General features: G+C 44.9%; 1 protein-coding gene across 1 annotated transcript; it reads right to left on the bottom strand.

Annotated features, from left to right (window-relative positions):
- Positions 1-7584: 7584 nt before the first annotated feature.
- Positions 7585-20199, bottom strand: RPL27 (ribosomal protein L27). Its single transcript, XM_069751878.1, has 5 exons — positions 20140-20199; positions 19060-19142; positions 18782-18951; positions 13057-13167; positions 7585-7677 (listed from the first exon to the last, which is right to left on the bottom strand). Exons 2-5 carry the CDS (start codon positions 19138-19140, stop codon positions 7629-7631), a joined length of 411 nt encoding a protein of 136 aa, XP_069607979.1. The 5' UTR covers positions 19141-19142; positions 20140-20199; the 3' UTR covers positions 7585-7628.
- Positions 20200-21638: the final 1439 nt, after the last annotated feature.

Below are 21638 nucleotides of genomic sequence, written 5' to 3'. Positions count from 1 at the left end.
GTACTCACACGCGCGCGTGGAGGAGGAGAAGAGCTGGAGAGCTCAGAGAGGCCTCCAGCCAAAGAACGCCCCAGACCTTACCCGCAGGTGCGGAATGGTGGCGAAAGGAGTCCCGAGTCGGAGGAGACGGGAGCAGCGACAGGGAATGGACGTAAGTCTGATCCCAGCTGCCCGGCTAGATTAACTCTATTCCCCCCGGTGACCGCTGTCGGCACAGTACACCTGGGATGACCTCTTCATCCCTAGTAGGGACAGGAAAGAACACTGAGGGGAGGATGAGGGAGGGGTTATTTAACCTCTTGTCATTTCCTGTCCCTATTAGGAAAGGGGTAACATCCTCCAGGTGTGCTGTCGTGGGGGGTTACTAGAGAAAACAGGGCTCTATAAAATCCAATATGTAAGGGACGGTGCTGTACATAACAAGAGAGGGCACTGTATAATAAGGGACGGCAATATACATAATAAAGACTATAATATATACATATGTGTGTGTGGCTACACATTTAGCTCAAAAAAATAAAGGGAACACTTAAAACAACAGAATATAACTCCCAAGTAAATCAAACTTCTGTCAAATCAAACTGTCCACTTAGGAAGCAACACTGTTAGACAATTTCACATGCTGTTGTGCAAATGGAATAGACAACAGATGGAAATTATTGGCATTTATCAAGACACTCAATAAAGGAGTGGTTCTGCAGGTGGGGACATCTCAGTACCAATGCTTTCTGGCAGATGTTTTGGTCACTTTTGAATGTTGGTTGTGCTTTCACACACTCGTGGTAGCATGAGACGGACTCTACAACCCACACACGTTCCTCAGGTAGTGCAGCGCATCCAGGATGGCACATCAATGCGAGCCGTGGAAAGGTTTGCTGTCTGTCAGCGTAGTGTCCAGAGGCTGGAGGCGCTACCAGGAGACAGGCCAGTACACCAGGAGATGTGGAAGGGGGCCGTAGGAGGGCAACAACAGTAGCAGGACCGCTACCTGCACCTTTGTGCAAGGAGCACTGCCAGAGCCCTGCAAAATGACCTCCAGCAGGCCACAAATGTGCATGTGTCTGCACAAACGGTTAGAAACCGACTCCATGAGGATGGTCTGAGTGCCCAACGTCCACAGATGGGGGTTGTGCTCACAGCCGAACACCGTGCAGGACGCTTGGCATTTGCCACAGAACACCAGGATTGGCAAATTCACCACTGGCGCCCTGTGCTCTTCACAGAAGCAGGTTCACACTGAGCACATGTGACATATGGGACAGTCTGGAGACGCCATGGAGAGCGACCTACTGCCTGCAACATCCTTCAGCATAACCGGTTGGCAGTGGGTCAGTAATGGTGTGGGGTGGCATTTCTTTGGAGGGCCACACAGCCTTCCATGTTCTCAGTGCCCACTTCTCCTTCCTCTGTAAAAACAGCAATTCTACAATTTTAGAGTTAACTTCACCATGATTGGCATGCTAACTTTATTCTGAAGATTACAGCAATAGCAAATTTATTTTATGTCACCGTATTCTGGAGAACTACCATTCTTTAACCCCTTTCTGACATCGGACGTACTATCCCGTCGAGGTGGGGTGGGCCCCTATGACCACGGACGGGATAGTACATCCAGCGCGATCGGCGGCGCTCACGGGGGGAGCGCGGCCGATCGCGGCCAGGGGTCAGCTGCCTATCGCAGCTGACATCCGGCACTATGTGCCAGGAGCGGTCACGCACCGCCCCCGGCACATTAACCCCCGGCACACCGCGATCAAAGATGATCGCAATGTGCCGGCGGTGCAGGGAAGCATCGCGCAGGGAGGGGGCTCCCTGCGGGCTTCCCTGAGCCCCCCGCAGCAACACGATGTGATCGCGTTGCTGTGAGGGTCTTACCTCCCTCCCTGCTCCAGACCCGGATCCAAGATGGCCGCAGATCCGGGTCCTGCAGGGAGGGAGGTGGCTTCACAGAGCCTGCTCAGAGCAGGCACTGTGAAGGCTGCACTGCTCTAAGTCAGATCAGTGATCTGACAGAGTGCTGTGCAAACTGTCAGATCACTGATCTGTGATGTCCCCCCTGGGACAAAGTAAAAAAGTAAAAAAAAAATTTCGAAATGTGTAAAAAAAAAAAAAAAAAAAAAATATTCCTAAATAATGAAAAAAAAAATAAAGAAATGTATTTATGGGAATAATATTTTTATCTAAATAAATAAAAAACATAAAAGTGCACATATTTAGTATCACCGCGTCCGTAATGGCCCAACCTATAAAACTGTCCCACTAGTTAACCCCTTCAGTGAACACCGTAAGAAAAAAAAAAAAAACGAGGCAAAAAACGCTTTATTATCATACGGCCGAACAAAAAGTGGAATAACACGCGATCAAAAAGACAGATATAAATAACCATGGTACCGCTGAAAACGTCATCTTGTCCCGCAAAAAACGAGCCGCCATACAGCATCATCAGCAAAAAAATAAAAAAGTTATAGTCCTGAGAATAAAGCGATGCAAAAATAATTATTTTTTCTATAAAATAGTTTTTATCGTATAAAAGCGCCAAAACATAAAAAAATGATATAAATGAGGTGTCGCTGTAATCGTACTGACCCGAAGAATAAAACTGCTTTATCAATTTTACCAAACGCGGAACGGTATAAACGCCTCCCCCAAAAGAAATTCATGAATAGCTGGTTTTTGGTCATTCTGTCTCACAAAATACGGAATAAAAAGCGATCAAAAAATGTCACGTGCCCGAAAATGTTACCAATAAAAACGTCAACTCGTCGCGCAAAAAACAAGACCTCTCATGACTCTGTGGACCAAAATATGGAAAAATTATAGCTCTCAAAATGTGGCAATGCAAAAAATATTTTTTGCAATAAAAAGCGTCTTTCAGTGTGTGACGGCTGCCAATCATAAAAATCCGCTAAAAAACCCGCTATAAAAGTAAATCAAACCCCCCTTCATCACCCCCTTAGTTAGGGAAAAATAAAAAAAATTAAAAAAATGTATTTATTTCCATTTTTCCATTAGGGCTAGGGTTAGGGCTACAGTTTGGGTTGGGGCTAAAGTTACAGTTAGGGTTTAGATTACATTTACAGTTGGGAATAGGGTTGGGGTTAGGGGTGTGTCAGGGTTAGAGGTGAGGTTAGGGTTACCGTTGGAATTAGGGTTAGGGGTGTGTTTGGGTTAGGGTTTCAGTTATAATTGGGGGGTTTCCACTGTTTAGGCACATCAGGGGCTCTCCAAACGCGACATGGCGTCCGATCTCAATTGCAGCCAATTCTGCGTTGAAAAAGTAAAACAGTGCTTCTTCCCTTCCGAGCTCTCCCGTGTGCCCAAACAGGGGTTTACCCCAACATATGGGGTATCAGCGTACTCAGGACAAATTGGACAACAACTGTTGGGGTCCAATTTCTCCTGTTACCCTTGGGAAAATACAAAACTGGGGGCTAAAAAATAATTTTTGTGGGAAAAAAAAGGATTTTTTATTTTTACGGCTCTGCATTATAAACTGTAGTGAAACACTTGGGGGTTCAAAGTGCTCACAACACATCTAGATAAGTTCCCTGGGGGGTCTAGTTTCCAATATGGGGTCACTTGTGGGGGGTTTCTACTGTTTAGATACATTAGGGGTTCTGCAAAAGCAAAGTGACGCCTGCAGACCATTCCATCTAAGTCTGCATTCCAAATGGCACTCCTTCCCGAGCCCTCCCATGCGCCCAAACGGTGGTTCCCCCCAACATATGGGGTATCAGCGTACTCAGGACAAATTGGACAACTTTTGGGGTCAAATTTCTCCTCTTATCCTCGGGAAAATACAAAACTGGGGGCTAAAAATAATTTTGGGGGGAAAGATTTTTTTTTTAATTTTCACGGCTCTGCGTTACAAACTGTAGTGAAACACTTGGGGGTTCAAAGCTCTCACAACACATCTAGATGAGTTCCTTAGGGGGTCTAGTTTCCAAAATGGTTTCACTTGTGGGGGGTTTCTACTGTTTAGGTACATTAGGGGCTCTGTAAACGCAATGTGACACCTGCAGACCATTCCATCTAAGTCTGCATTCAAATGGCACTCCTTCCCTTCTGAGCCCTCCCATGCGCCCAAACAGTGGTTTCCCCCCACATATGGGGTATCGGCGCACTCAGGACAAATTGGACAACAAATTTTGGGGTCCAATTTCTCCTGTTACCTTCGGGAAAATACAAAACTGGGGGCTAAAAAATAATTTTTGTGGGAAAAAATTTTTGTTTTATTTTTACGGCTCTCCATTATAAGCTTCTGTGAAGCACTTGGTGGGTCAAAGTGCTCACCACACATCTAGATAAGTTCCTTAGGGGGTCTACTTTCCAAAATGGTGTCACTTGTGGGGGGTTTCAATGTTTAGGCACGTCAGGGGCTCTCCAAACGAAACATGGCGTCCCATCTCAAGTCCAGTCAATTTTGCATTGAAAAGTCAAATGGCGCTCCTTCGCTTCCGAGCTGTGCCATGCGCCCAAACAGTGGTTTACCCCCACATGTGGGGTATTGGCGTACTCAGGACAAATTGTACAACAATGTTTGGGGTCCATTTTCTCCTGTTACCCTTGGTAAAATAGAACAAATTGGAGCTGAAGTAAATTTTTTGTGAAAAAAAGTTAAATGTTCATTTTTTTTTAAACATTCCAAAAATTCCTGTGAAACACCAGAAGGGTTAATAAACTTCTTGAATGTGGTTTTGAGCACCTTGAGGGGTGTAGTTTTTAGAATGGTGTCACACTTGGGTATTTTCTATCATATAGACCCCTCAAAATGACTTCAAAGGAGATGTGGTCCCTAAAAAAAAATGGTGTTGTAAAAATGAGAAATTGCTGGTCAACTTTTAACCCTTATAACTCCCTAACAAAAAAAAAAATTGGTTCCAAAATTGTGCTGATGTAAAGTAGACATGTGGGAAATGTTACTTAAGTATTTTGTGTGACATATCTCTGATTTAATTGCATAAAAATTCAAAGTTGGAAAATTGCGAAATTTTCATAATTTTCGCCAAATTTCCGTTTTTTTCACAAATAAACGCAGGTACTATCAAAGAATGTTTACCATTGTCATGAAGTACAATATGTCACGAGAAAACTGTCAGAATCACTGGGATCCGTTGAAGCGTTCCAGAGTTATAACCTCATAAAGGGACAGTGGTCAGACTTGTAAAAATTGGCCCGGTCATTAACGTGCAAACCACCCTTGGGGGTAAAGGGGTTAATTCAGAAATGTTCACCACATGGCATTAGGTAGTATTTGATACCACATTCATATAATAGTATCACAGTAAAAGGACACCCAAAAATGTTTTGGCCATGTACTTTTTCCCCAGTATTACAACTGTTTCACACTGCCAAGTTGGCCATTAGACCATGCTAGTACTAGTGGCTAGCAGACCTCACCTAACTTGATTTATAGAGTCAGAGAAGGGTGCAGATAGATAGAACATAAGTAGGCGGGAAGGTCACTTAAATTTTGGCCACGTGAAAGGGGCACTGAGTGCCTGTACTCACTTCGAAGTAATTCTGTGCTGACAGACATGTACTTTAACCACTAAAGGAAATCTCAATATATACACAAGTGCTTCTTACTAAATTAGAATATCAAAAAGTTAAATTTTATTTCGATTCTTCAATACAAAAAGTGAAACTCAGAGTAACTACAAACAGTGATCTATTCCATATGTTTATTTCTATTAATGTTGATTATGGCTTGCAGCCAATGAAAACCCAAGTCATCTCAAATTAGAATACTGTATAACACCAGCTTGAAAAAAAAATTTTAAAATCTGAAATGTTGGCCTGTTCAGTAAATGCACTCAATACTTTGTCAAGGCTCCTTTTGCATCAATGCAACATGGCATGGAGGGGATCAGCCGATGGCACTGCTGAGGTGTTATGGAACCCCAGATTGTTTTGATAGCAGCCTTCAGCTTGTCTGCATTGTTGGGTCTGGTGTCTCCTCTTCATAATCTCTATGGGGTTAAGGTCAGGAGCATTTGCTGGCCAATCAATCACAGCGATGCTGTCCGAAACACCGTGTCTGCAAATTGAGAAGCTGATTTGGCTTTTATCCTAAGTCATATTGCACCACTCGTTATAGGGTTAATTGTAACTTGTAGGATCGCTACTTCCAACAGGTGGCGCTATAGAGTTTAAGTCCTCTTTTTCTCAGGAGAGGCAATTTGCATGTTTTAAACCAGGTATTCGTACTCTGCAGTGTGGACAGGTGCCAATTCCTGTTGGAGAATGACATTTCCTTCTCCAAGAAGTTTGCTGGCAGAGGGAAGCTTGAAGTGCACTAAAATTTCCTGGCAGACAGCTGCGCTGACTTTGGTCTTGATAAAACACAGTGGACCTACACTAGCAAATGACATGGCTCCCTAAAGCATCACTGATCGTGGAAACTTCACACTAGACCTCAAGCAGCTTGGATTGTTGCCTCTCCACTCTTCCTCCAGACTCTCTTGATTTCCAAGGAAAATGCAAAATTTTCTTTCATATGACAACACCTTGGACCACTGAGCAACACTCCAGTTCTTTTTCTCCTTGGCCCAGGTAAGACGCTTCTGTCGTCTATTGGTCATGAGTTATATAATAAGAACCTGGCACTCAACTTGTTGTAATGCAAGTGGATTTATTCTGTTCCAATTGGTAAAAAAGTCGAGTGCCAGGTTCTTATATATCACTAAGGTTTGGGAACCTACCTTGGCACCAATTCTCCTAGCTGTGCACACATTTTATCTACATATTGGTCATGAGTGGCTTGACACAAGGAATGTGGCACTTGTCCTGGATACGTCTGTGTGTGGTGGCTCTTGAAGCAATGACTCCAGAAGCAGTTCAACTCCTTGTGACTCTCCCTCAAATTTTTGAATGGCCTTTTCTTAACAGTCCTTTCAAGGCTGTTATCCCGGTTGCTTGTGCACCTTTTCCTACCACACTTTCCTTCCACTCAACTTTCCATTAATATGCTTGGATATAGCACTCTGAACAGCCAGCTTCTTTAGCAATGACCTTTTTGTGGCCTACCCTCCTTGTGGAGTGTGTCAATGACTCTTCTGGACATCTGTCAGGTCAGCAGTCTTCCCCATGATTTGGGGAGCCTACTGAAAGACTAAGGGATCTTTTTAAATGCTTAGGAAGCCTTTGCAGGTGTTTTGTTAATTATTCTAAGTTACTGGGATAATGACTTTTGGGTTGTCATTGGCTGTAAGCCATAATCATCAACATTAACAAACATTTGAAATAGATCACTGTTTGTAATGACTGAGTTTCACTTTCTGTATTGAACAACAAAAATAAATGTGATTATCTAATTTTGTGAGAAGCACCTGTTGGAGCTCTTCATGAGCACAAGTCCGTAGTACAAGATCAAAGCAACTTTTTTGGCCTCAGCTTTAATATACTGCAAAAGTCTAGAGAAAATGTCTAACAGTATGTTACATAACTGTAAAAAACAAAAAAAAACAAAAACACCTGTATTCAATGTTCTGTATACAATGGCTTAGTGTCTTGCCTGTAGATCTGCTAAATAAAGATCGTTCAACATATAATTCACATCCAAAACAAAATGACACTTATAAGTAATGTTTTTTCATAAACTTTAATTTTGGACAAAATGAAGTGATTTAGAACCGCAGCTTCTGGAAGAACCACTTGTTTTTGCCTGTCTTGTACCTGCAAGAGACAGAAGGAAAATACATTGAAGAAATTTGATAAAATTATCAGAAGTTAAACTCAATAAGGAGATGCTTCTACTAAAGATGAAACATGTAATAACTATTAGGTGCACAAATCTTTACAGCATGCCACAAACCCAACATTACTGTTCCTGTACTATAGTTTTGCTCCACTGCCCATAAATGTAGCATCTCCACAACTCCTTCCAGCTGGCATCTGTCAGTGTATTGATCAGTCATATGTTGGAGAAAATGAGGATGTTGTGGCATGGGGTTTTATAACACAGGCAGCATGAGTGTAAGTGCCGACTGTACAGTTGCAGCTGGATATATTTTATTTTTAAATGCTACTTTTTTAGAGAAAGTATACGAGAGCCGGTCAGGGACTATACATTTTGGCTGACTAGTACCAGGCCAGACAGTCAGCGTCTCCCCTAGACTGGCTGGCCGAGTACTATACAGAGCTACCCGACTACCGGCATGGCCCCAACCAGCTTCTTCTCCGTGCGTCGTTCTAGTTGGATAGCATCTTCCATGTGTATTCACAGGGAGAGACATGTTAATCATCTGTAGCGGTGTGCAGAGACATCAGTCAGTGGCTGCCCGGGGTTATGACCCTTTCACACATCAGTATTTTGCCATCAGTCATACACCCGGTTGGCTCGACGGTTCCGTTGCAGACTGAAAAACTGATGCGACGGATCCTATTTTTCACTGGATCTGACTAGCTGATCCTGCCAATTTGATCCAAAAAAAAAAAAAAAAAAAAGGAATCCGGCACCAATTCCATAATTTGATGGATCCGGCGCCATAGGCTTCCATTCTAGCAAACGAAAAGCGGAAATGGTTCCGCTGCTGTCCGTTTTTTTTCGACAGACACAAAAACAAACATTACTATGTCCGTTGTCTCTGGCCGCCAGACAAACAATTTTTGATGGATCCGGCTAACGACGGATGAAACACGAGTCCATCTGTTGCTAATACATGTCTATGAGGGGGGAAAAAAAAAAAAAAAGCATATGGTGGCGTGAAAGGGGCCTTAGTTAGGTGTTGCCTTTAGTTCCTGGCCGAGATTTCAAATTTTGTTTTATCTGAAACATGGCAGTTTAAAAAAAAAAAAAAAAAAACACAAACACATACCTGGCTGCAGTCTCACATTTGGGATCAGATTCATGCTGCCTGCAGTATGGAATTAATTTAGTGGGACGCTCCCTTTAGTGAACGTTAGACCACAAAAAACAAGACACCCGCATCAGGAAATGCTTTGTTTTGTCACGTTTTCTGTCCCAAAGCATTTTTAAAACTTTTTTTTTTTTTTTTCTTATGGGCAATCCTTACATTTATAGACATCCATTAATTAAACGCTAGCATTTCATAAGGCCAAAAAATCTTTGTAGCTTTCCCAGACTTTTGTAAAACATGGACTAAATTCACACTGGGTAATCATTTGACGGATTGACAGCCTTAAAATGCTTGGAGTAAAAAACCAAAAAAAAGATTGAAACATATGAACAGTGAAGTTTTCAATAGAAGTACCGTATATACTTGAGTATAAGCCGAGAATTTCAGCCCCTTTTTTAGGCTGAAGGTGCCCCTCTCGGCTTAAACTCGAGTCATACCCAGGGGTCAGCAGGGGAGGGGGAGAGGAGCTGTGTAATATTACTCACCTGCTCCTGGCACGGTCCCTGCTTCTCCGGCAGCTTCTTCCTGTAGTGAGCGGTCACATGGTACCGCTCATTACTGTATTGAGCGGTACCGTGTGACCGGGGGGTTGGTATACAGGTGAATATAGCAAGTGCAGGGGGCCTGAGAGGAGAGTATGTGATTTTTAATTTTTATTAAATGGGGCAAATACCTGTATGGAGCATCTTATGGGGCCATAATCAGCATTATATGGTGCAAATATCTCTATGGAGCATCTTATGGGGCCATAATCAACATTTGTGCATTATAGGGAGCATATTTTAATAAGGAGCATCTTATGGAGCCCATCATACACTGTATGGAGCATTATATGGGGTGTATTTTGTATGGAGCAATTCATGGGGCCCATGAACTGTATGGAGCATTATATGGGGCTCCTGATTCAATATGGATATTCAAAAACACTTAAACTACTGATCTCAATTAATTTTACTTTTATTTGTATTTATTTTTATTTTTGAATTTTACCAGTAGCTGCTGCATTTTCCACCCTAGGCTTATACGATTCATTAACTTCTCAGTTTTTTTGTGTGGCAAAATTAGGGGGGGGGTCCCGCTTATACTAGAGTATATACGGTAAATAGAGACTTCAGGTTTTTCAGCAAACTTTCAGCGATTTTTTTGGGACAATCCCCCACAAATCAGGGCTTTCAAGAGTTAGTTCATATTGTCAATCCACACATAATCAGGATGGAAACCTGTGTTCTGATAAAGAGGGCATTCACACGACCATTTCATGGTCTACATTCAGGCCGCAATGCCTAATCATTAGTGATGAGCGAATATACTCGTTATTCGCGATTTCTCGAGCATGCTCGGGGGTCCTCAGAGTATTTTTTGGTGCTCAGATTTAGTTTTTCTTGCCAAAGCTAAATGATTTACATCTGTTAGCCAGGCTGAGTACATGTGGGGGGTGCATAGTTGCTAGGGAATCCCCACATGTACTTATGTTGGCTAACAGATGTAAATCATTCAGCTGCGGCAAGAAAAACAATCTCCGAGCACAAAAAAAAAACTTGGAGGACCCCCGAGCATGCTCGAGAAATATCGAGTAACGAGCATATTCGCTCATCACTACTAATCATGCCTGTGAGGCTGTTAGTCCACAGACCAGAGGTCGGTCTGACATTGCCCCCAGACACTGAAAATATGGTTGTGAGCACGAGGACAAAGTTGACTGCATTTTAAACAGATTGTTATAAGACTGTCAGTAAACAGAGCATTGCAAGTGAGGCAAAGGCAAACTTATAAAATGCAAACTAAAGGTACCTTCACACATAATTTCGTTAACGATATCGTTGCAACGTCACGCTTTTGGTGACGTAGCAACGATCCCGCTAACAATCTCGTGACAGCGACCAGGCCCCTGCTGGGAGATCGTTGGGGAATGATCAGGACCTTTTTTGGTCGCTGATCACCCGCTGTCATCGCTGGATCGGCGTGTGTGACGCCGATCCAGCGATGTGTTCACTTGTAACCAGGGTAAATATCAGGTTACAAAGTGCAGGGCCGCGCTTAGTAACCTGATATTTACCCTGGTTACCATTGTAAAAGTTAAAAAAAAAAAAAAAGCCACAGTTACATTCCAATGTGTCACATCCCCCGCCGTCCGCTTCCCTGCACTGACTGTCAGCGCCGGCCGTAAAGCAGAGCACAGCTCTGCTTTACGGCCGGCGCTGACAGTCAGTGCAGGGAAGCGGACGACGGGGGACGTGACAGACATCGGAGGACGTGACAGACATCGGAATGTGAGTATGTAGCGTTTTTTTTTACTTTTACAATGGTAACCAGGATAAATATCGGGTTACTAAGCGCGGCCCTGCACTTAGTAACCCGATGTTTACCCTCGTTACCCGGGGACTTTGGCATCGTTGAAGACAGTTTCAACGATGCCGAAGTCTTTCCCCTGATCGTTGGTCGCTGGAGAGAGCCAGCGACCACACAACGATCACGGCCAGGTCGTATCGCTGGTCGTGATCGTTGATAAGTCGTTTAGTGTAACAGTACCTTAACTCCAATAGGGAATTAAAGAGTCAATCAAGTGCTGTAAAAGTGTTTTACGTAAAAATTTGTGTATCAAACTTTGCCTTTATCTACGCCAAATCTACATGTAACGTAAAGCAGCCATGTGCAGGACTTGTTCCAATCATGATAAATTCCACAGATAGCTTATAGTGATAAGAGTGTATGCTCGTTGCTCGAGTGATCTCCAAGTATTTTGGTGTGCTCTGAGATTTAGTTTGACGCCGCTGCTGCATGATTTACGGCTGCTATCCAGCCTGAAGACATGTGGGGGTTGCCTATCTAGCAGTCGCAAATCATGCAGCTACAGCGTCAAACTAAAGGTACCGTCACACTAAGCGACGCTGCAGCGATACCGACAACGATCCGGATCGCTGCAGCGTCGCTGTTTGGTCGCTGGAGGGCTGTCACACAGCTCTCCAGCGACCAACGATGCCGGTAACCAGGGTAAACATCGGGTTACTAAGCGCAGGGCCACGCTTAGTAACCCGATGTTTACCCTGGTTACCATCGTTAAAGTAAAAAAACAACCACTACATACCTACCGCTGTCTGTCCCCGGCGCTATGCTTCTCTGCTCTGGCTGTGAGCGCCGGGCAGCCGGAAAGCAGAGCGGTGACATCACCGCTCTGCTTTCCGGCCGCTGTGCTCACAGTCAGTGCAGGAGGAGTGCAGAGAAGCCCAGCGCCGGGGACAGACAGCAGTAGGTAAGTATGTAGTGGTTGTTTTTTTTACTTTAACGATGGTAACCAGGGTAAACATTGGGTTACTAAGCGCGGCCCTAAGCTTAGTAACCCGATGTTTACCCTGGTTACCAGTGAAGACATCGCTGAATCGGCGTCACACACACCGATTCAGCAATGTCAGCGGGAGATCCAGCGACGAAACAAAGTTCTGGACTTTCTTCCCCGACCAGCGACATCACAGCAGGGGCCTGATCGCTGCTGCGTGTCACTAGACGATATCGCTAGCCAGGACGCTCCAACGTCACGGATCGCTAGCGATATCGTCTAGTGTGACGGTAACTTAAATCTCAGAGCACATCCAAATACTCGGAGATCACCCGAGCATGTTTGGGATCTCTCAAGTAACGAGTATACTCATCATTAATTGTGTATACACTCCAGACAAAAAAACAACCATCACAGGGGGCAATGAAAATATCCATGTAAATTACACTGTGCAGTCGCTTTCGGTTCTAATAGATAACTGTCCTGAACCAAAGGGGATCAGTGTAAAAACAGCAGCATGTCACCAACAAAAACAGGCAGTCTTTAGCTCACATAGGATCCGTGAATTCTATTCACTCAGTAGGTCTGTCAGAATAGCAGGGCAGATTGTTAATCACCCAGGAAAGTGAAATAGGAGAACCGACAGAACAAAACTAACATGGGCAGCATGGTGGCTCAGTGGTTAGCAGTGCAGCGCCGGGGTCCCATATTCAAATCCCACCAAGGGCAACATCTGCGAGGAGTTTGTATGCTCGCTCGTGTTTCTTCCCACACTCCAAACACATACTGATGGGGAATTTAGATTGGAAGCCCCATTGGGGACAGTTCTGCAGAATATGATAGCGGTATAAAAGCAAAGCATAATAAATAACGCAGCAGAAAGTTTTGCGATATTAAAATCTTGCAGCATGATATACCAACCTCTCCTCAAATTTTACTTTGGCCTCCCTCCTGGCTTTACGCTTCAGAGCTGGGTCCCTGAAAACGTCTTTATTCACTACAGCCTTGTCAAGAGGGATGTCAACAGAGTATCTGCAGAAACAAAGAAAATCCATGACCAAACACTTAAAATTAAATATTTTCAGACATTTGGTAAAAACAAACAACTAATAAGTAGTTGACTTTATTTGCTTCAAGGAGGTGGGTGTTCTTGCATTATGTTATGGTAAAATATCCTGGAAGACTGATATTTGCAGACGCATACTTAGCGTAGAGAAGCACATCCTTCAAATACTCAGAGACCGCCATTTTTGCAAAGAAGCCATGTAATGTCTGCCTCGCATCCCTGCTGCACAATGCGGGTGCCCAGAGTATTGATTCTCTATGCCTGAGGCATTCGATAAAATGTTTATTGCCTGGAAAACCACTAAGGCTAAGCTCACACTAGACATTTTTTCCCCCTTTCTGCAAAACCTGCACTATTAACAAGCAGTCAAAAACGCATGTTTTGGTGCATTTTTGAGGATCCCAAAGATCAGCTCTGATTCCACCAGACACATGAACACAGGTCACCAATACAAGACACTGGTTCATGAAAAAAAAAATATGCATGCAAGTGTAACTTTTCGGTGATTTGGTCTGGAGTAATTTACCCAATACACTGGTAGTGCATGGAGTTTGTAGGTAACCAACTTTCACTCTTTGCACAATGCCTGAGCATCTCAATCTCACACCTTGGTCAGCCATAGGCATTGTTCAATCTCACAACTCATTCCAATCTTTACTTTGTACACCACTAATTTAATTAAACTGAACTGTACTAATCCCAACTGCCTTCTCAGTAAATCTGGGGAAAAAAAAATATATACAATCAAAAATAGGTTTCATAAGCTGGACTTGCTTGTTTTCATTACCCATCAATTTCAATGGGAGAAAAAAAAAAATCTGAAAGGACAAAGATGCACAAAATACTAATGACAAAATAATGTGGGTGCATGACATTTCTGAAGTCTCAGGCTTTGCCAGTACTGTAAAACAGCTGAAAATCAGCATTAAAAAAAAAAATGAAGCAAGAACGCCTAGTGTGAACTTATCCTGCAGACTTTGACAGGTGGCAGCTCTCCATTTTGCCATGCAGTTATTTAGAGGCCCTTCCACCAGTTTGAGTAAGATAAACTGGCCATATCATGGGATAGTGGCTTCAAAGCAGAGTAATTTTTTTTTTTTTTTTTTTTTTTAATTTCTCACCCGTTGCAGAGATAATAGCTTGTAAAGTTTAGATTATAATTTATGAAAAGCGCAACGGGGCTTTTTAGAGATTTTTCTGGGGTGTGTACCTCTTCCCCTGCACAAGGTTGACCCCAAGGTGAGGTGGGACGCTGGGTCAGCCGCAGGTAGATATGGCATTTGCCTCTTGTTATTATACATGCTTATTTTGGTCTCACTGTTAGTATGCTTAGGCAACTCTAGTGGTATACATTGAGTATGTGCGGCATCTGCTCCATACTGTGTGGCTATATATGCTTATAGCAATTTGTACAACCTGGCATCCCATTTCCTGTTTAGGTGCTTGTGCACTATGGCACTGGATATGTTTTTTATTAATAAAGCCTTGATTTAATTATCTTCTGGATCTCTTCATTGTTTCGGCTGTCTTTCACGTCAGTCCGATCGTTCTGAGTGGTTAGTATGAGTTGGGAAGTGCCAGCTACATTATAAGGACAGTGGTTGCTTGTGTATTTAACTTGCCTGCATGACTGGTCAATCTCATGCAAGGGAAGAAGTACATACCCCCAGAAAAGTGTCTGGAAAGCCCAGTTGAGCTTATCAAATTATAACTAACTTTACAAGCCAATATTGCCACAACAGATGTGAAGTTTAAAATATAGGACCAGCATTCATGAAGATTGGCATTGTTCACGAAGGTCTTGAAGAGAGGGCATACTGGAGTCAGACACTCCTGAAAAATATCTTTAGTGTGAGTGACGCAAGTCTCTGCGTGCCATGCCAAAAGTCTTAGGGTACCGTCTCACAGTGGCACTTTGGTCGCTACGACGGCACGATCCGTGACGTTCCAGCGATATACTTACGATCTCGCTGTGTCCGACACGCTACTGCGATCAGGGACCCCGCTGAGAATCGTACGTCGTAGTAGATCGTTTGAAACTTTCTTTCGTCGTCAAGTGTCCCGCTGTGGCGGCATGATCGCATGGTGTAACAAAGGTGTGCACGATATTGTATACGATGTGCGCATAGTAACCAACAGCTTCTACATCGCACATACGTCATGAAATTATCGCTCCAGCGTCGTGCATTGCAAAGTGTGACAGCAGTCTACGACGCTGGAGCGATAATGGAGCGATGCTGGAGCGTCACGGATCGTGCCGTCGTAGCGACCAAAGTGCCACTGTGAGACGGTACCTTTAAGGTACCGTCACACTAGACGATATCGCTAGCGATCCGTGACGTTGCAGCGTCCTCGCTAGCGATATCGTCCAGTGTGACAGGCAGCAGCGATCAGGCCCCTGCTGGGAGATCGCTGGTCGGGGAAGAAAGTCCAGAACTTTATTTCGTCGCTGGACTCCCCGTAGACATCGCTGAATCGGCGTGTGTGACACCGATTCAGCGATGTCTTTGCTGGTAACCAGGGTAAACATCGGGTAACTAAGCGCAGGGCCGCGCTTAGTAACCCGATGTTTACCCTGGTTACCATCCTAAAAGTAAAAAAACAAACACTACATACTTACCTACAGCCGTCTGTCCTCCAGCGCTGTGCTCTGCTCTCCTCCTGCTCTGGCTGTGAGCGTCGGTCAGCCGGAAAGCAGAGCGGTGACGTCACCGCTCTGCTTTCTGGCTGCCCGGCGCTCACAGCCAGACCAGAGAAGCAGAGCGCCGAGGACAGACAGCAGAAGGTAAGTATGTAGCGTTTGTTTTTTTACTTTTTAGGATGGTAACCAGGGTAAACATCAGGTTACTAAGCGCGGCCCTGCGCTTAGTTACCCGATGTTTACCCTGGTTACCGGGGACCTCGGGATCGTTGGTCGCTGGAGAGCTGTCTGTGTGACAGCTCTCCAGCGACGCTGCAGCGATCCGGATCGTTGTCGGTATCGCTGCAGCGTCGCTATGTGTGACAGTACCTTTACTCAAGTGAAGGACTGAAGTAAGCTTTCTGAAGTAAGGAACACCACAAAGTAATGAATTAGATTAGGCCTCTTTCACACTTCAGTCTTTTGGCGTCAGTCACTACCGACATAGTGACGGATTGACGGATCCGTCACAATTGTTGCGAAAACGGTTCTAACGGATCCGTTTTTTTGACGGATCAGTTACTTGGGGGTTGTCTGGGAGAAGTATCTACTTTTTGGAGCATGCGCAATTGAAAAAACGGATTGGGGCGACGGATCCGCCGAAAAAACGGTTGCGGCGGATCCGTCACCCATAGGCGCCCATTCTATGGAATGGCGGACGCGACGGATCCGTCGCGATCCGCCATTTCGGCGTTGACAAAAAACGTTACAATGTCCGTCTATTTTCAGAAAACGTCCGCCAAATTTCGACGGATCCGTCGCATGGCGGATGGAACGGACGACCATCCGTCACAATCCGTCGCTAATGCAAGTCTATGGGAAAATAACGGATCCGTCAAAAAAAATGACGGATCCGTTATTTGAGGAAAATGGCGGTTTTAGACTGACGCCAAATAACTGAAGTGTGAAAGAGGCCTTAGCTGTGGCTTCACACCCTACCACATAACCGTCCCACCCAACTCTACCCATTTTAGCAGGACTAGGAAAAACTCATGAAAAGACCATGTGACAATTTTGGTGCAACGTGGAATGGAGCGTAAATCTTGCAAATTTTGAAGCAACTTTTAAGCTGGAATTCTGGCGTGAAAGCTGTGATGAATTAAGCTGTGATGCCTTAACTTAATTTCTCAGCTCTGCAGGAAATAGTCTGATGTGGCCAGAACAACATTTACAAACAGGTGAAAACTCCTCTTTAAGGCAATGTGCACACGCTGCGGATTTTGCTGCGGATCCGCAGCAGTTTCCTATGAGTTTAAAGTACCATGTTAACCTATGGGAAACGAAATCCGCAGTGCACATGCTGCGAAAAAAAAAACTGCACGGAAACAGCAGTTTACATTCCGCAGCATGTCAATTCTTTGTGCAGATTCCACTGCAGTTTAACACCTGCTCTAATAGAAAACTGCAGGTGTAAAGCCGCAGCAGAAACCGTGATAAATCCGCAGGAAAAACGCAGCGGTTTTGCACTGCGGTTTTTCCAAATCTGCTGCGGAAAAATCTGCAGTCCTCCAGAATACGTGTGCACATACCCTAAATGCACTCATGTGTGGAAGGAAATTTTTTTTTTCTGGGGGGGGGGGGGGGGGGAGGCAGTTTGTTACGAGTGGTATCACAAAATAGTTAATAAATAACATTTCCCACATGTCTACTTTACATCAGCACAATTTTGGAAAAATTGTTTTCGTTAGGAAGTTATAAAGGTTAAAGAGTTGATCAGCGATTTCTCATTTTACCAACAAAATTGTTTTTTAGGGACCACCTCACATTTGAAGTGAGTTTGGGGGGGGGGGGGGGGCAATATAACAAAGTGCCCAAAAGTGACACCATTATAAAAACTGCACCCCTCAAGGTGCGCAAAACCATGTTCAAGAAGTTTATTAACCTTTTAGGTGCTTCATGAGAACTAAAGCAATGTGGAAGGGAAAAAAAAAAAAAAAAAAAAAATGAACATTTCACTTTTCATGAATTTTTTTACTTTGGAACCAATTTTTTCTCCACAAGGATATCAGGAGAAAATTGACCAGTCACCAAAATATATGTTGTGCAATTTCTCCTGAGTACATCCATACCCTGTATGTGGGGGAAAGTCACTGCTTGGGTGCATGGCAGGGCTCAGAAGGGAGGGAGCACCCTTGGACTTTTTGAACGTAAAATTGGCTGGAATCAATGGTGGCACCATGTTGCGTTTGGAGTCCCCCTGATGTACCTAAACAGTGGAAAAACCCCGACAGAAAAATGGAAATACATACAGTTTTATTATTTTATCATCTTTACCGAACTAAGGGTGTAAGAAAGGGGTGTTTGATTTACTATTTTTATTTTGATCACTGATGGGGTCCATCACAGTGCTCAAAATGAACCAATAGGAAAAACTTCCTATTGTTGCTGGGTGCCGACTGGCCATTTTCTTCCTGGATGAAGAGGCCGGTGGCCTGGGATGCATGAGGGTCAGGGACACCCGAGGTAGTGGGGGCAGGGCTCAAGGGACACCATTACTCTCTCCTCTGATGTGTTAGATCATACAAGAGGAGACAAATTAAATGGGAAATCGGACTTTTGTGGTCACCGTTATTCCATGAATAGTGGTGATCGAAACATTGGGGTCGGTAAAAACAGAACCCCAAGAATTTCTGATGCTGGGTGGAGCTATAACCTTATTTCTCAGTGCCATTAAAAGGTGTATCTGCGGTCATTAAGGGGTTAAATGTTTGCGTTGTTTTGCTTTTACCATTAGGCAACATACAAGACTAAGGGCTGTGACTACACAATGATGTGGCCGAATAGAAACAAGACTGAACTGCTGCAGACATGGCAGGCCCTAATATTACCACGTAGCAGGTATACAAAGTGGCAGCTAAATCCGGGCACACAGCTGCTTACACAGAATATCCCGCACTCACCTGGTTGGCATAAGGTGGTTGTAGTTGTAGACTTTCACAAACGTTTTAATCTTGGATCGCTTGGCAATTCTCTTTTTGCCCATGGTGGCAATCACCTTGCGGGGATAGCGGTCAATACCAGCAACCAAGGCGTGACTGTACTGACGGTCTGAGGTGCCATCATCAACGTTCTGACAGGGAAGTAACAGAAGAAACTAACGTCAAAGTCCTGCAATTTACACATTACCACCCTAGAACAACTTTATTGCACAAAACTAACAAATTAGGAGCAGACATACCTTTACTATGACAGCTTTGCGGCCAGCGTAGCGCCCTGCCAGAACAAGCACCACTTTCCCTGGTTTCATGAACTTGCCCATGTCTGCAGAAGAGAGGATTACATTAATAGGAGATTGTCTCCAGGGTCAAGTGTTCTCCTCAGTCACGAACCCTGGTCATACAATTCAGGTTGAGTTAAACTATAGCAATTATCTTAAAAACAAAGTAAGATACCATTCACAGACATGCCTAATATTGTGTGTGGGCCTCAGATGAGACCCCCTCCCCACCCCCCAGGGACTACTAGAAGGATGTTGTGGAATAATTAAAGGGGTTGTGCAAAACAAAATGGTCAATAACCTGCAGGACAATTTACTGATCGGAGGCAATCAGGTACGCACATGGACCGGCCTTAATCTCAGGTACAATATGGAGGGGCAGGCCAGACAAGCACTGCGCCATTCATTCTCTGCGAAGCTAACAGTCCCGAGGAATGGATGGAGCAGCGGTACAGTATGAGCACGAAAGCTCCATTCCATGTGACCACTGTAAACCTGCAGCTATCCCTGCAGCGCTGTGTGCCCAGAGCCCCACTGCCACCAAGAGACCCCAACAGTGCCCCCTAAGAGAAGGCCACTGGGCGAACATGTGTCACTTCAAGGGGGTGGCCACTGTAGATAAATACGACCCCCTTGAAGAGAAGCTGAGCACAGCCACCAGTGTGGAGCCCTACACCAGTTCAGCTCCCCTGTAGCGCCACCACTAGGAACAGCGAAGTATCACAGAGTAATCCTCAGACTCCCCTTTACTAATGGCCGGCAGCCCCTCCTGCACACACCAGGGAGACGAGTACACAGGGGAACCAGAGACCCCCGTACTGGCAGCTCCCACTGTGGCACCTGGGAGCCCCCATGTGCGGACACACTACCGGGCGCCGCCATTAGCCCTGTACACACCGGGCCGGTAACACAGGCAGCACGTCCACAATACCCGCCCGGCACCACTCAGCGGCACTGCGCGGCCACATCCCGGCGGCTACAGAGCGCTGCCCTGCGGGGACACGGAGGATGGCGGGGGATTACACAGCGCCGACTACTCACTCGCTCCAGCTCAATGGCCGCCCTGAAAAGAAAGGAAGTAATTGCGGCTCCGCTCACCTTTCACGCCGCTGCCTCGGTGACGTACTTCCGCCCGGAGTGGCTGTACGCTCTGCCCTATGGGAGGCGTGTCTCTATGGTACTGGAGGACTCAGTCAGGCATGCGCTGTGGAGCCTGTGCAATGTGCAGCTATAGGACGACGCCTGTATTCTGCCAGAGGTACACAGCGGACTATAACATACTGCACCGCCTGGCCATCCTAATGCGAGCTCCCTAGCGCCTCCTCTGACTAGTGGCCATATGTGGCGACATACTAATCAGAAGAGGCACCGACGTGGTCACCGGGCCAGGGTCCTGCAATCAGTATCCAACCTCCGGTATTCCCGCCATCATCTGTACGCAGCATTTATTAACTGTCATGGACATTCCCAGGCGCCGAGCTCAGCTCCCGTTCACATAAATAGGAGCTGAGGTAGAGCCGTTTTTTTCTGCTGTGATTTTGAAATTGTGCAAACCCCGGGGCTTCTGATTTTTTTTTTTTACTTTTTATCTCCCTACACAAAAGTGGGAAAGACTGCTATTTTCTTCGGATTATCCATAGTCCACACCTCGCACTTCCGTCTCCAGGTTTCTCTCATGCTGCTCCAGTTTTCTGGAATGCGCTACCCCAGACAATCTGATTCATAATTAGCCCCAACACGTTTTTGAGCAAGCACTAAAACATGTCTCTTTAGATAGGCCTATCATCTCACTTCACTAATCTAACTCTTCCCTGTTCCACCTTTCTAAATGTTCCTCAGGATCTGCTCCCTCCTATTCATCTGCCTCCACATCCGCCATGCCCCAAATAGCACTTGGTAACTGTACTTGGACAGATACTGGCTGATGACCGGATCATGCATCATGATGTTATGCATAACACTTACTTGTACTATTATACTGCAAGACAAGAGGTAATACCCGCCCCAGATCCCCTATTTCTTGCCACTGCAATTTACCTCTTCAGACGGCATCAAAACACCGGTTAACAAAAGGAGTTCGTGTACACACCAGAAAAAAAAGTCTTAAACAATTGTCTAGAAAGAAATAAAAGGTGGTCTGACTATGAACAAAACTTATGTCGAAATACACAGGTTCTAATTTTTAAACTGCACCTTTGCCACAATGTTGTGTGGAGCTTTCTATTTAAAGGGACACTGTCACCTGAATTTGGAGGGAACAATCTTCAGCCATGGAGGCGGGGTTTTGGGGTTTTTGATTCACCCTTTCCTTACTTGCTGGCTGCATGCTGGCTGCAATATTGGATTGAAGTTCATTCTCTGTCCTCCATAGTACACGCCTGCACAAGGCAAGATTGCTTTGTGCAGGCATGTACTACGGAGGACAGAGAATGAACTTCAATCCAATATTGCAGCCAGCGGGTAAGGAAAGGGTGAATCAAAAACCCCGCCTCCATGGCTGAAGATTGTTCCCTCCAAATTCAGGTGACAGTGTCCCTTTA

This window comes from Ranitomeya imitator, chromosome 2, assembly GCF_032444005.1.
Source record: "Ranitomeya imitator isolate aRanImi1 chromosome 2, aRanImi1.pri, whole genome shotgun sequence".
NCBI classification, from domain to species: domain Eukaryota; kingdom Metazoa; phylum Chordata; class Amphibia; order Anura; family Dendrobatidae; genus Ranitomeya; species Ranitomeya imitator.
The sequence above is the reverse complement of the archived record's forward strand: the minus strand, read 5'-3'. Positions and strand labels throughout refer to the sequence as shown.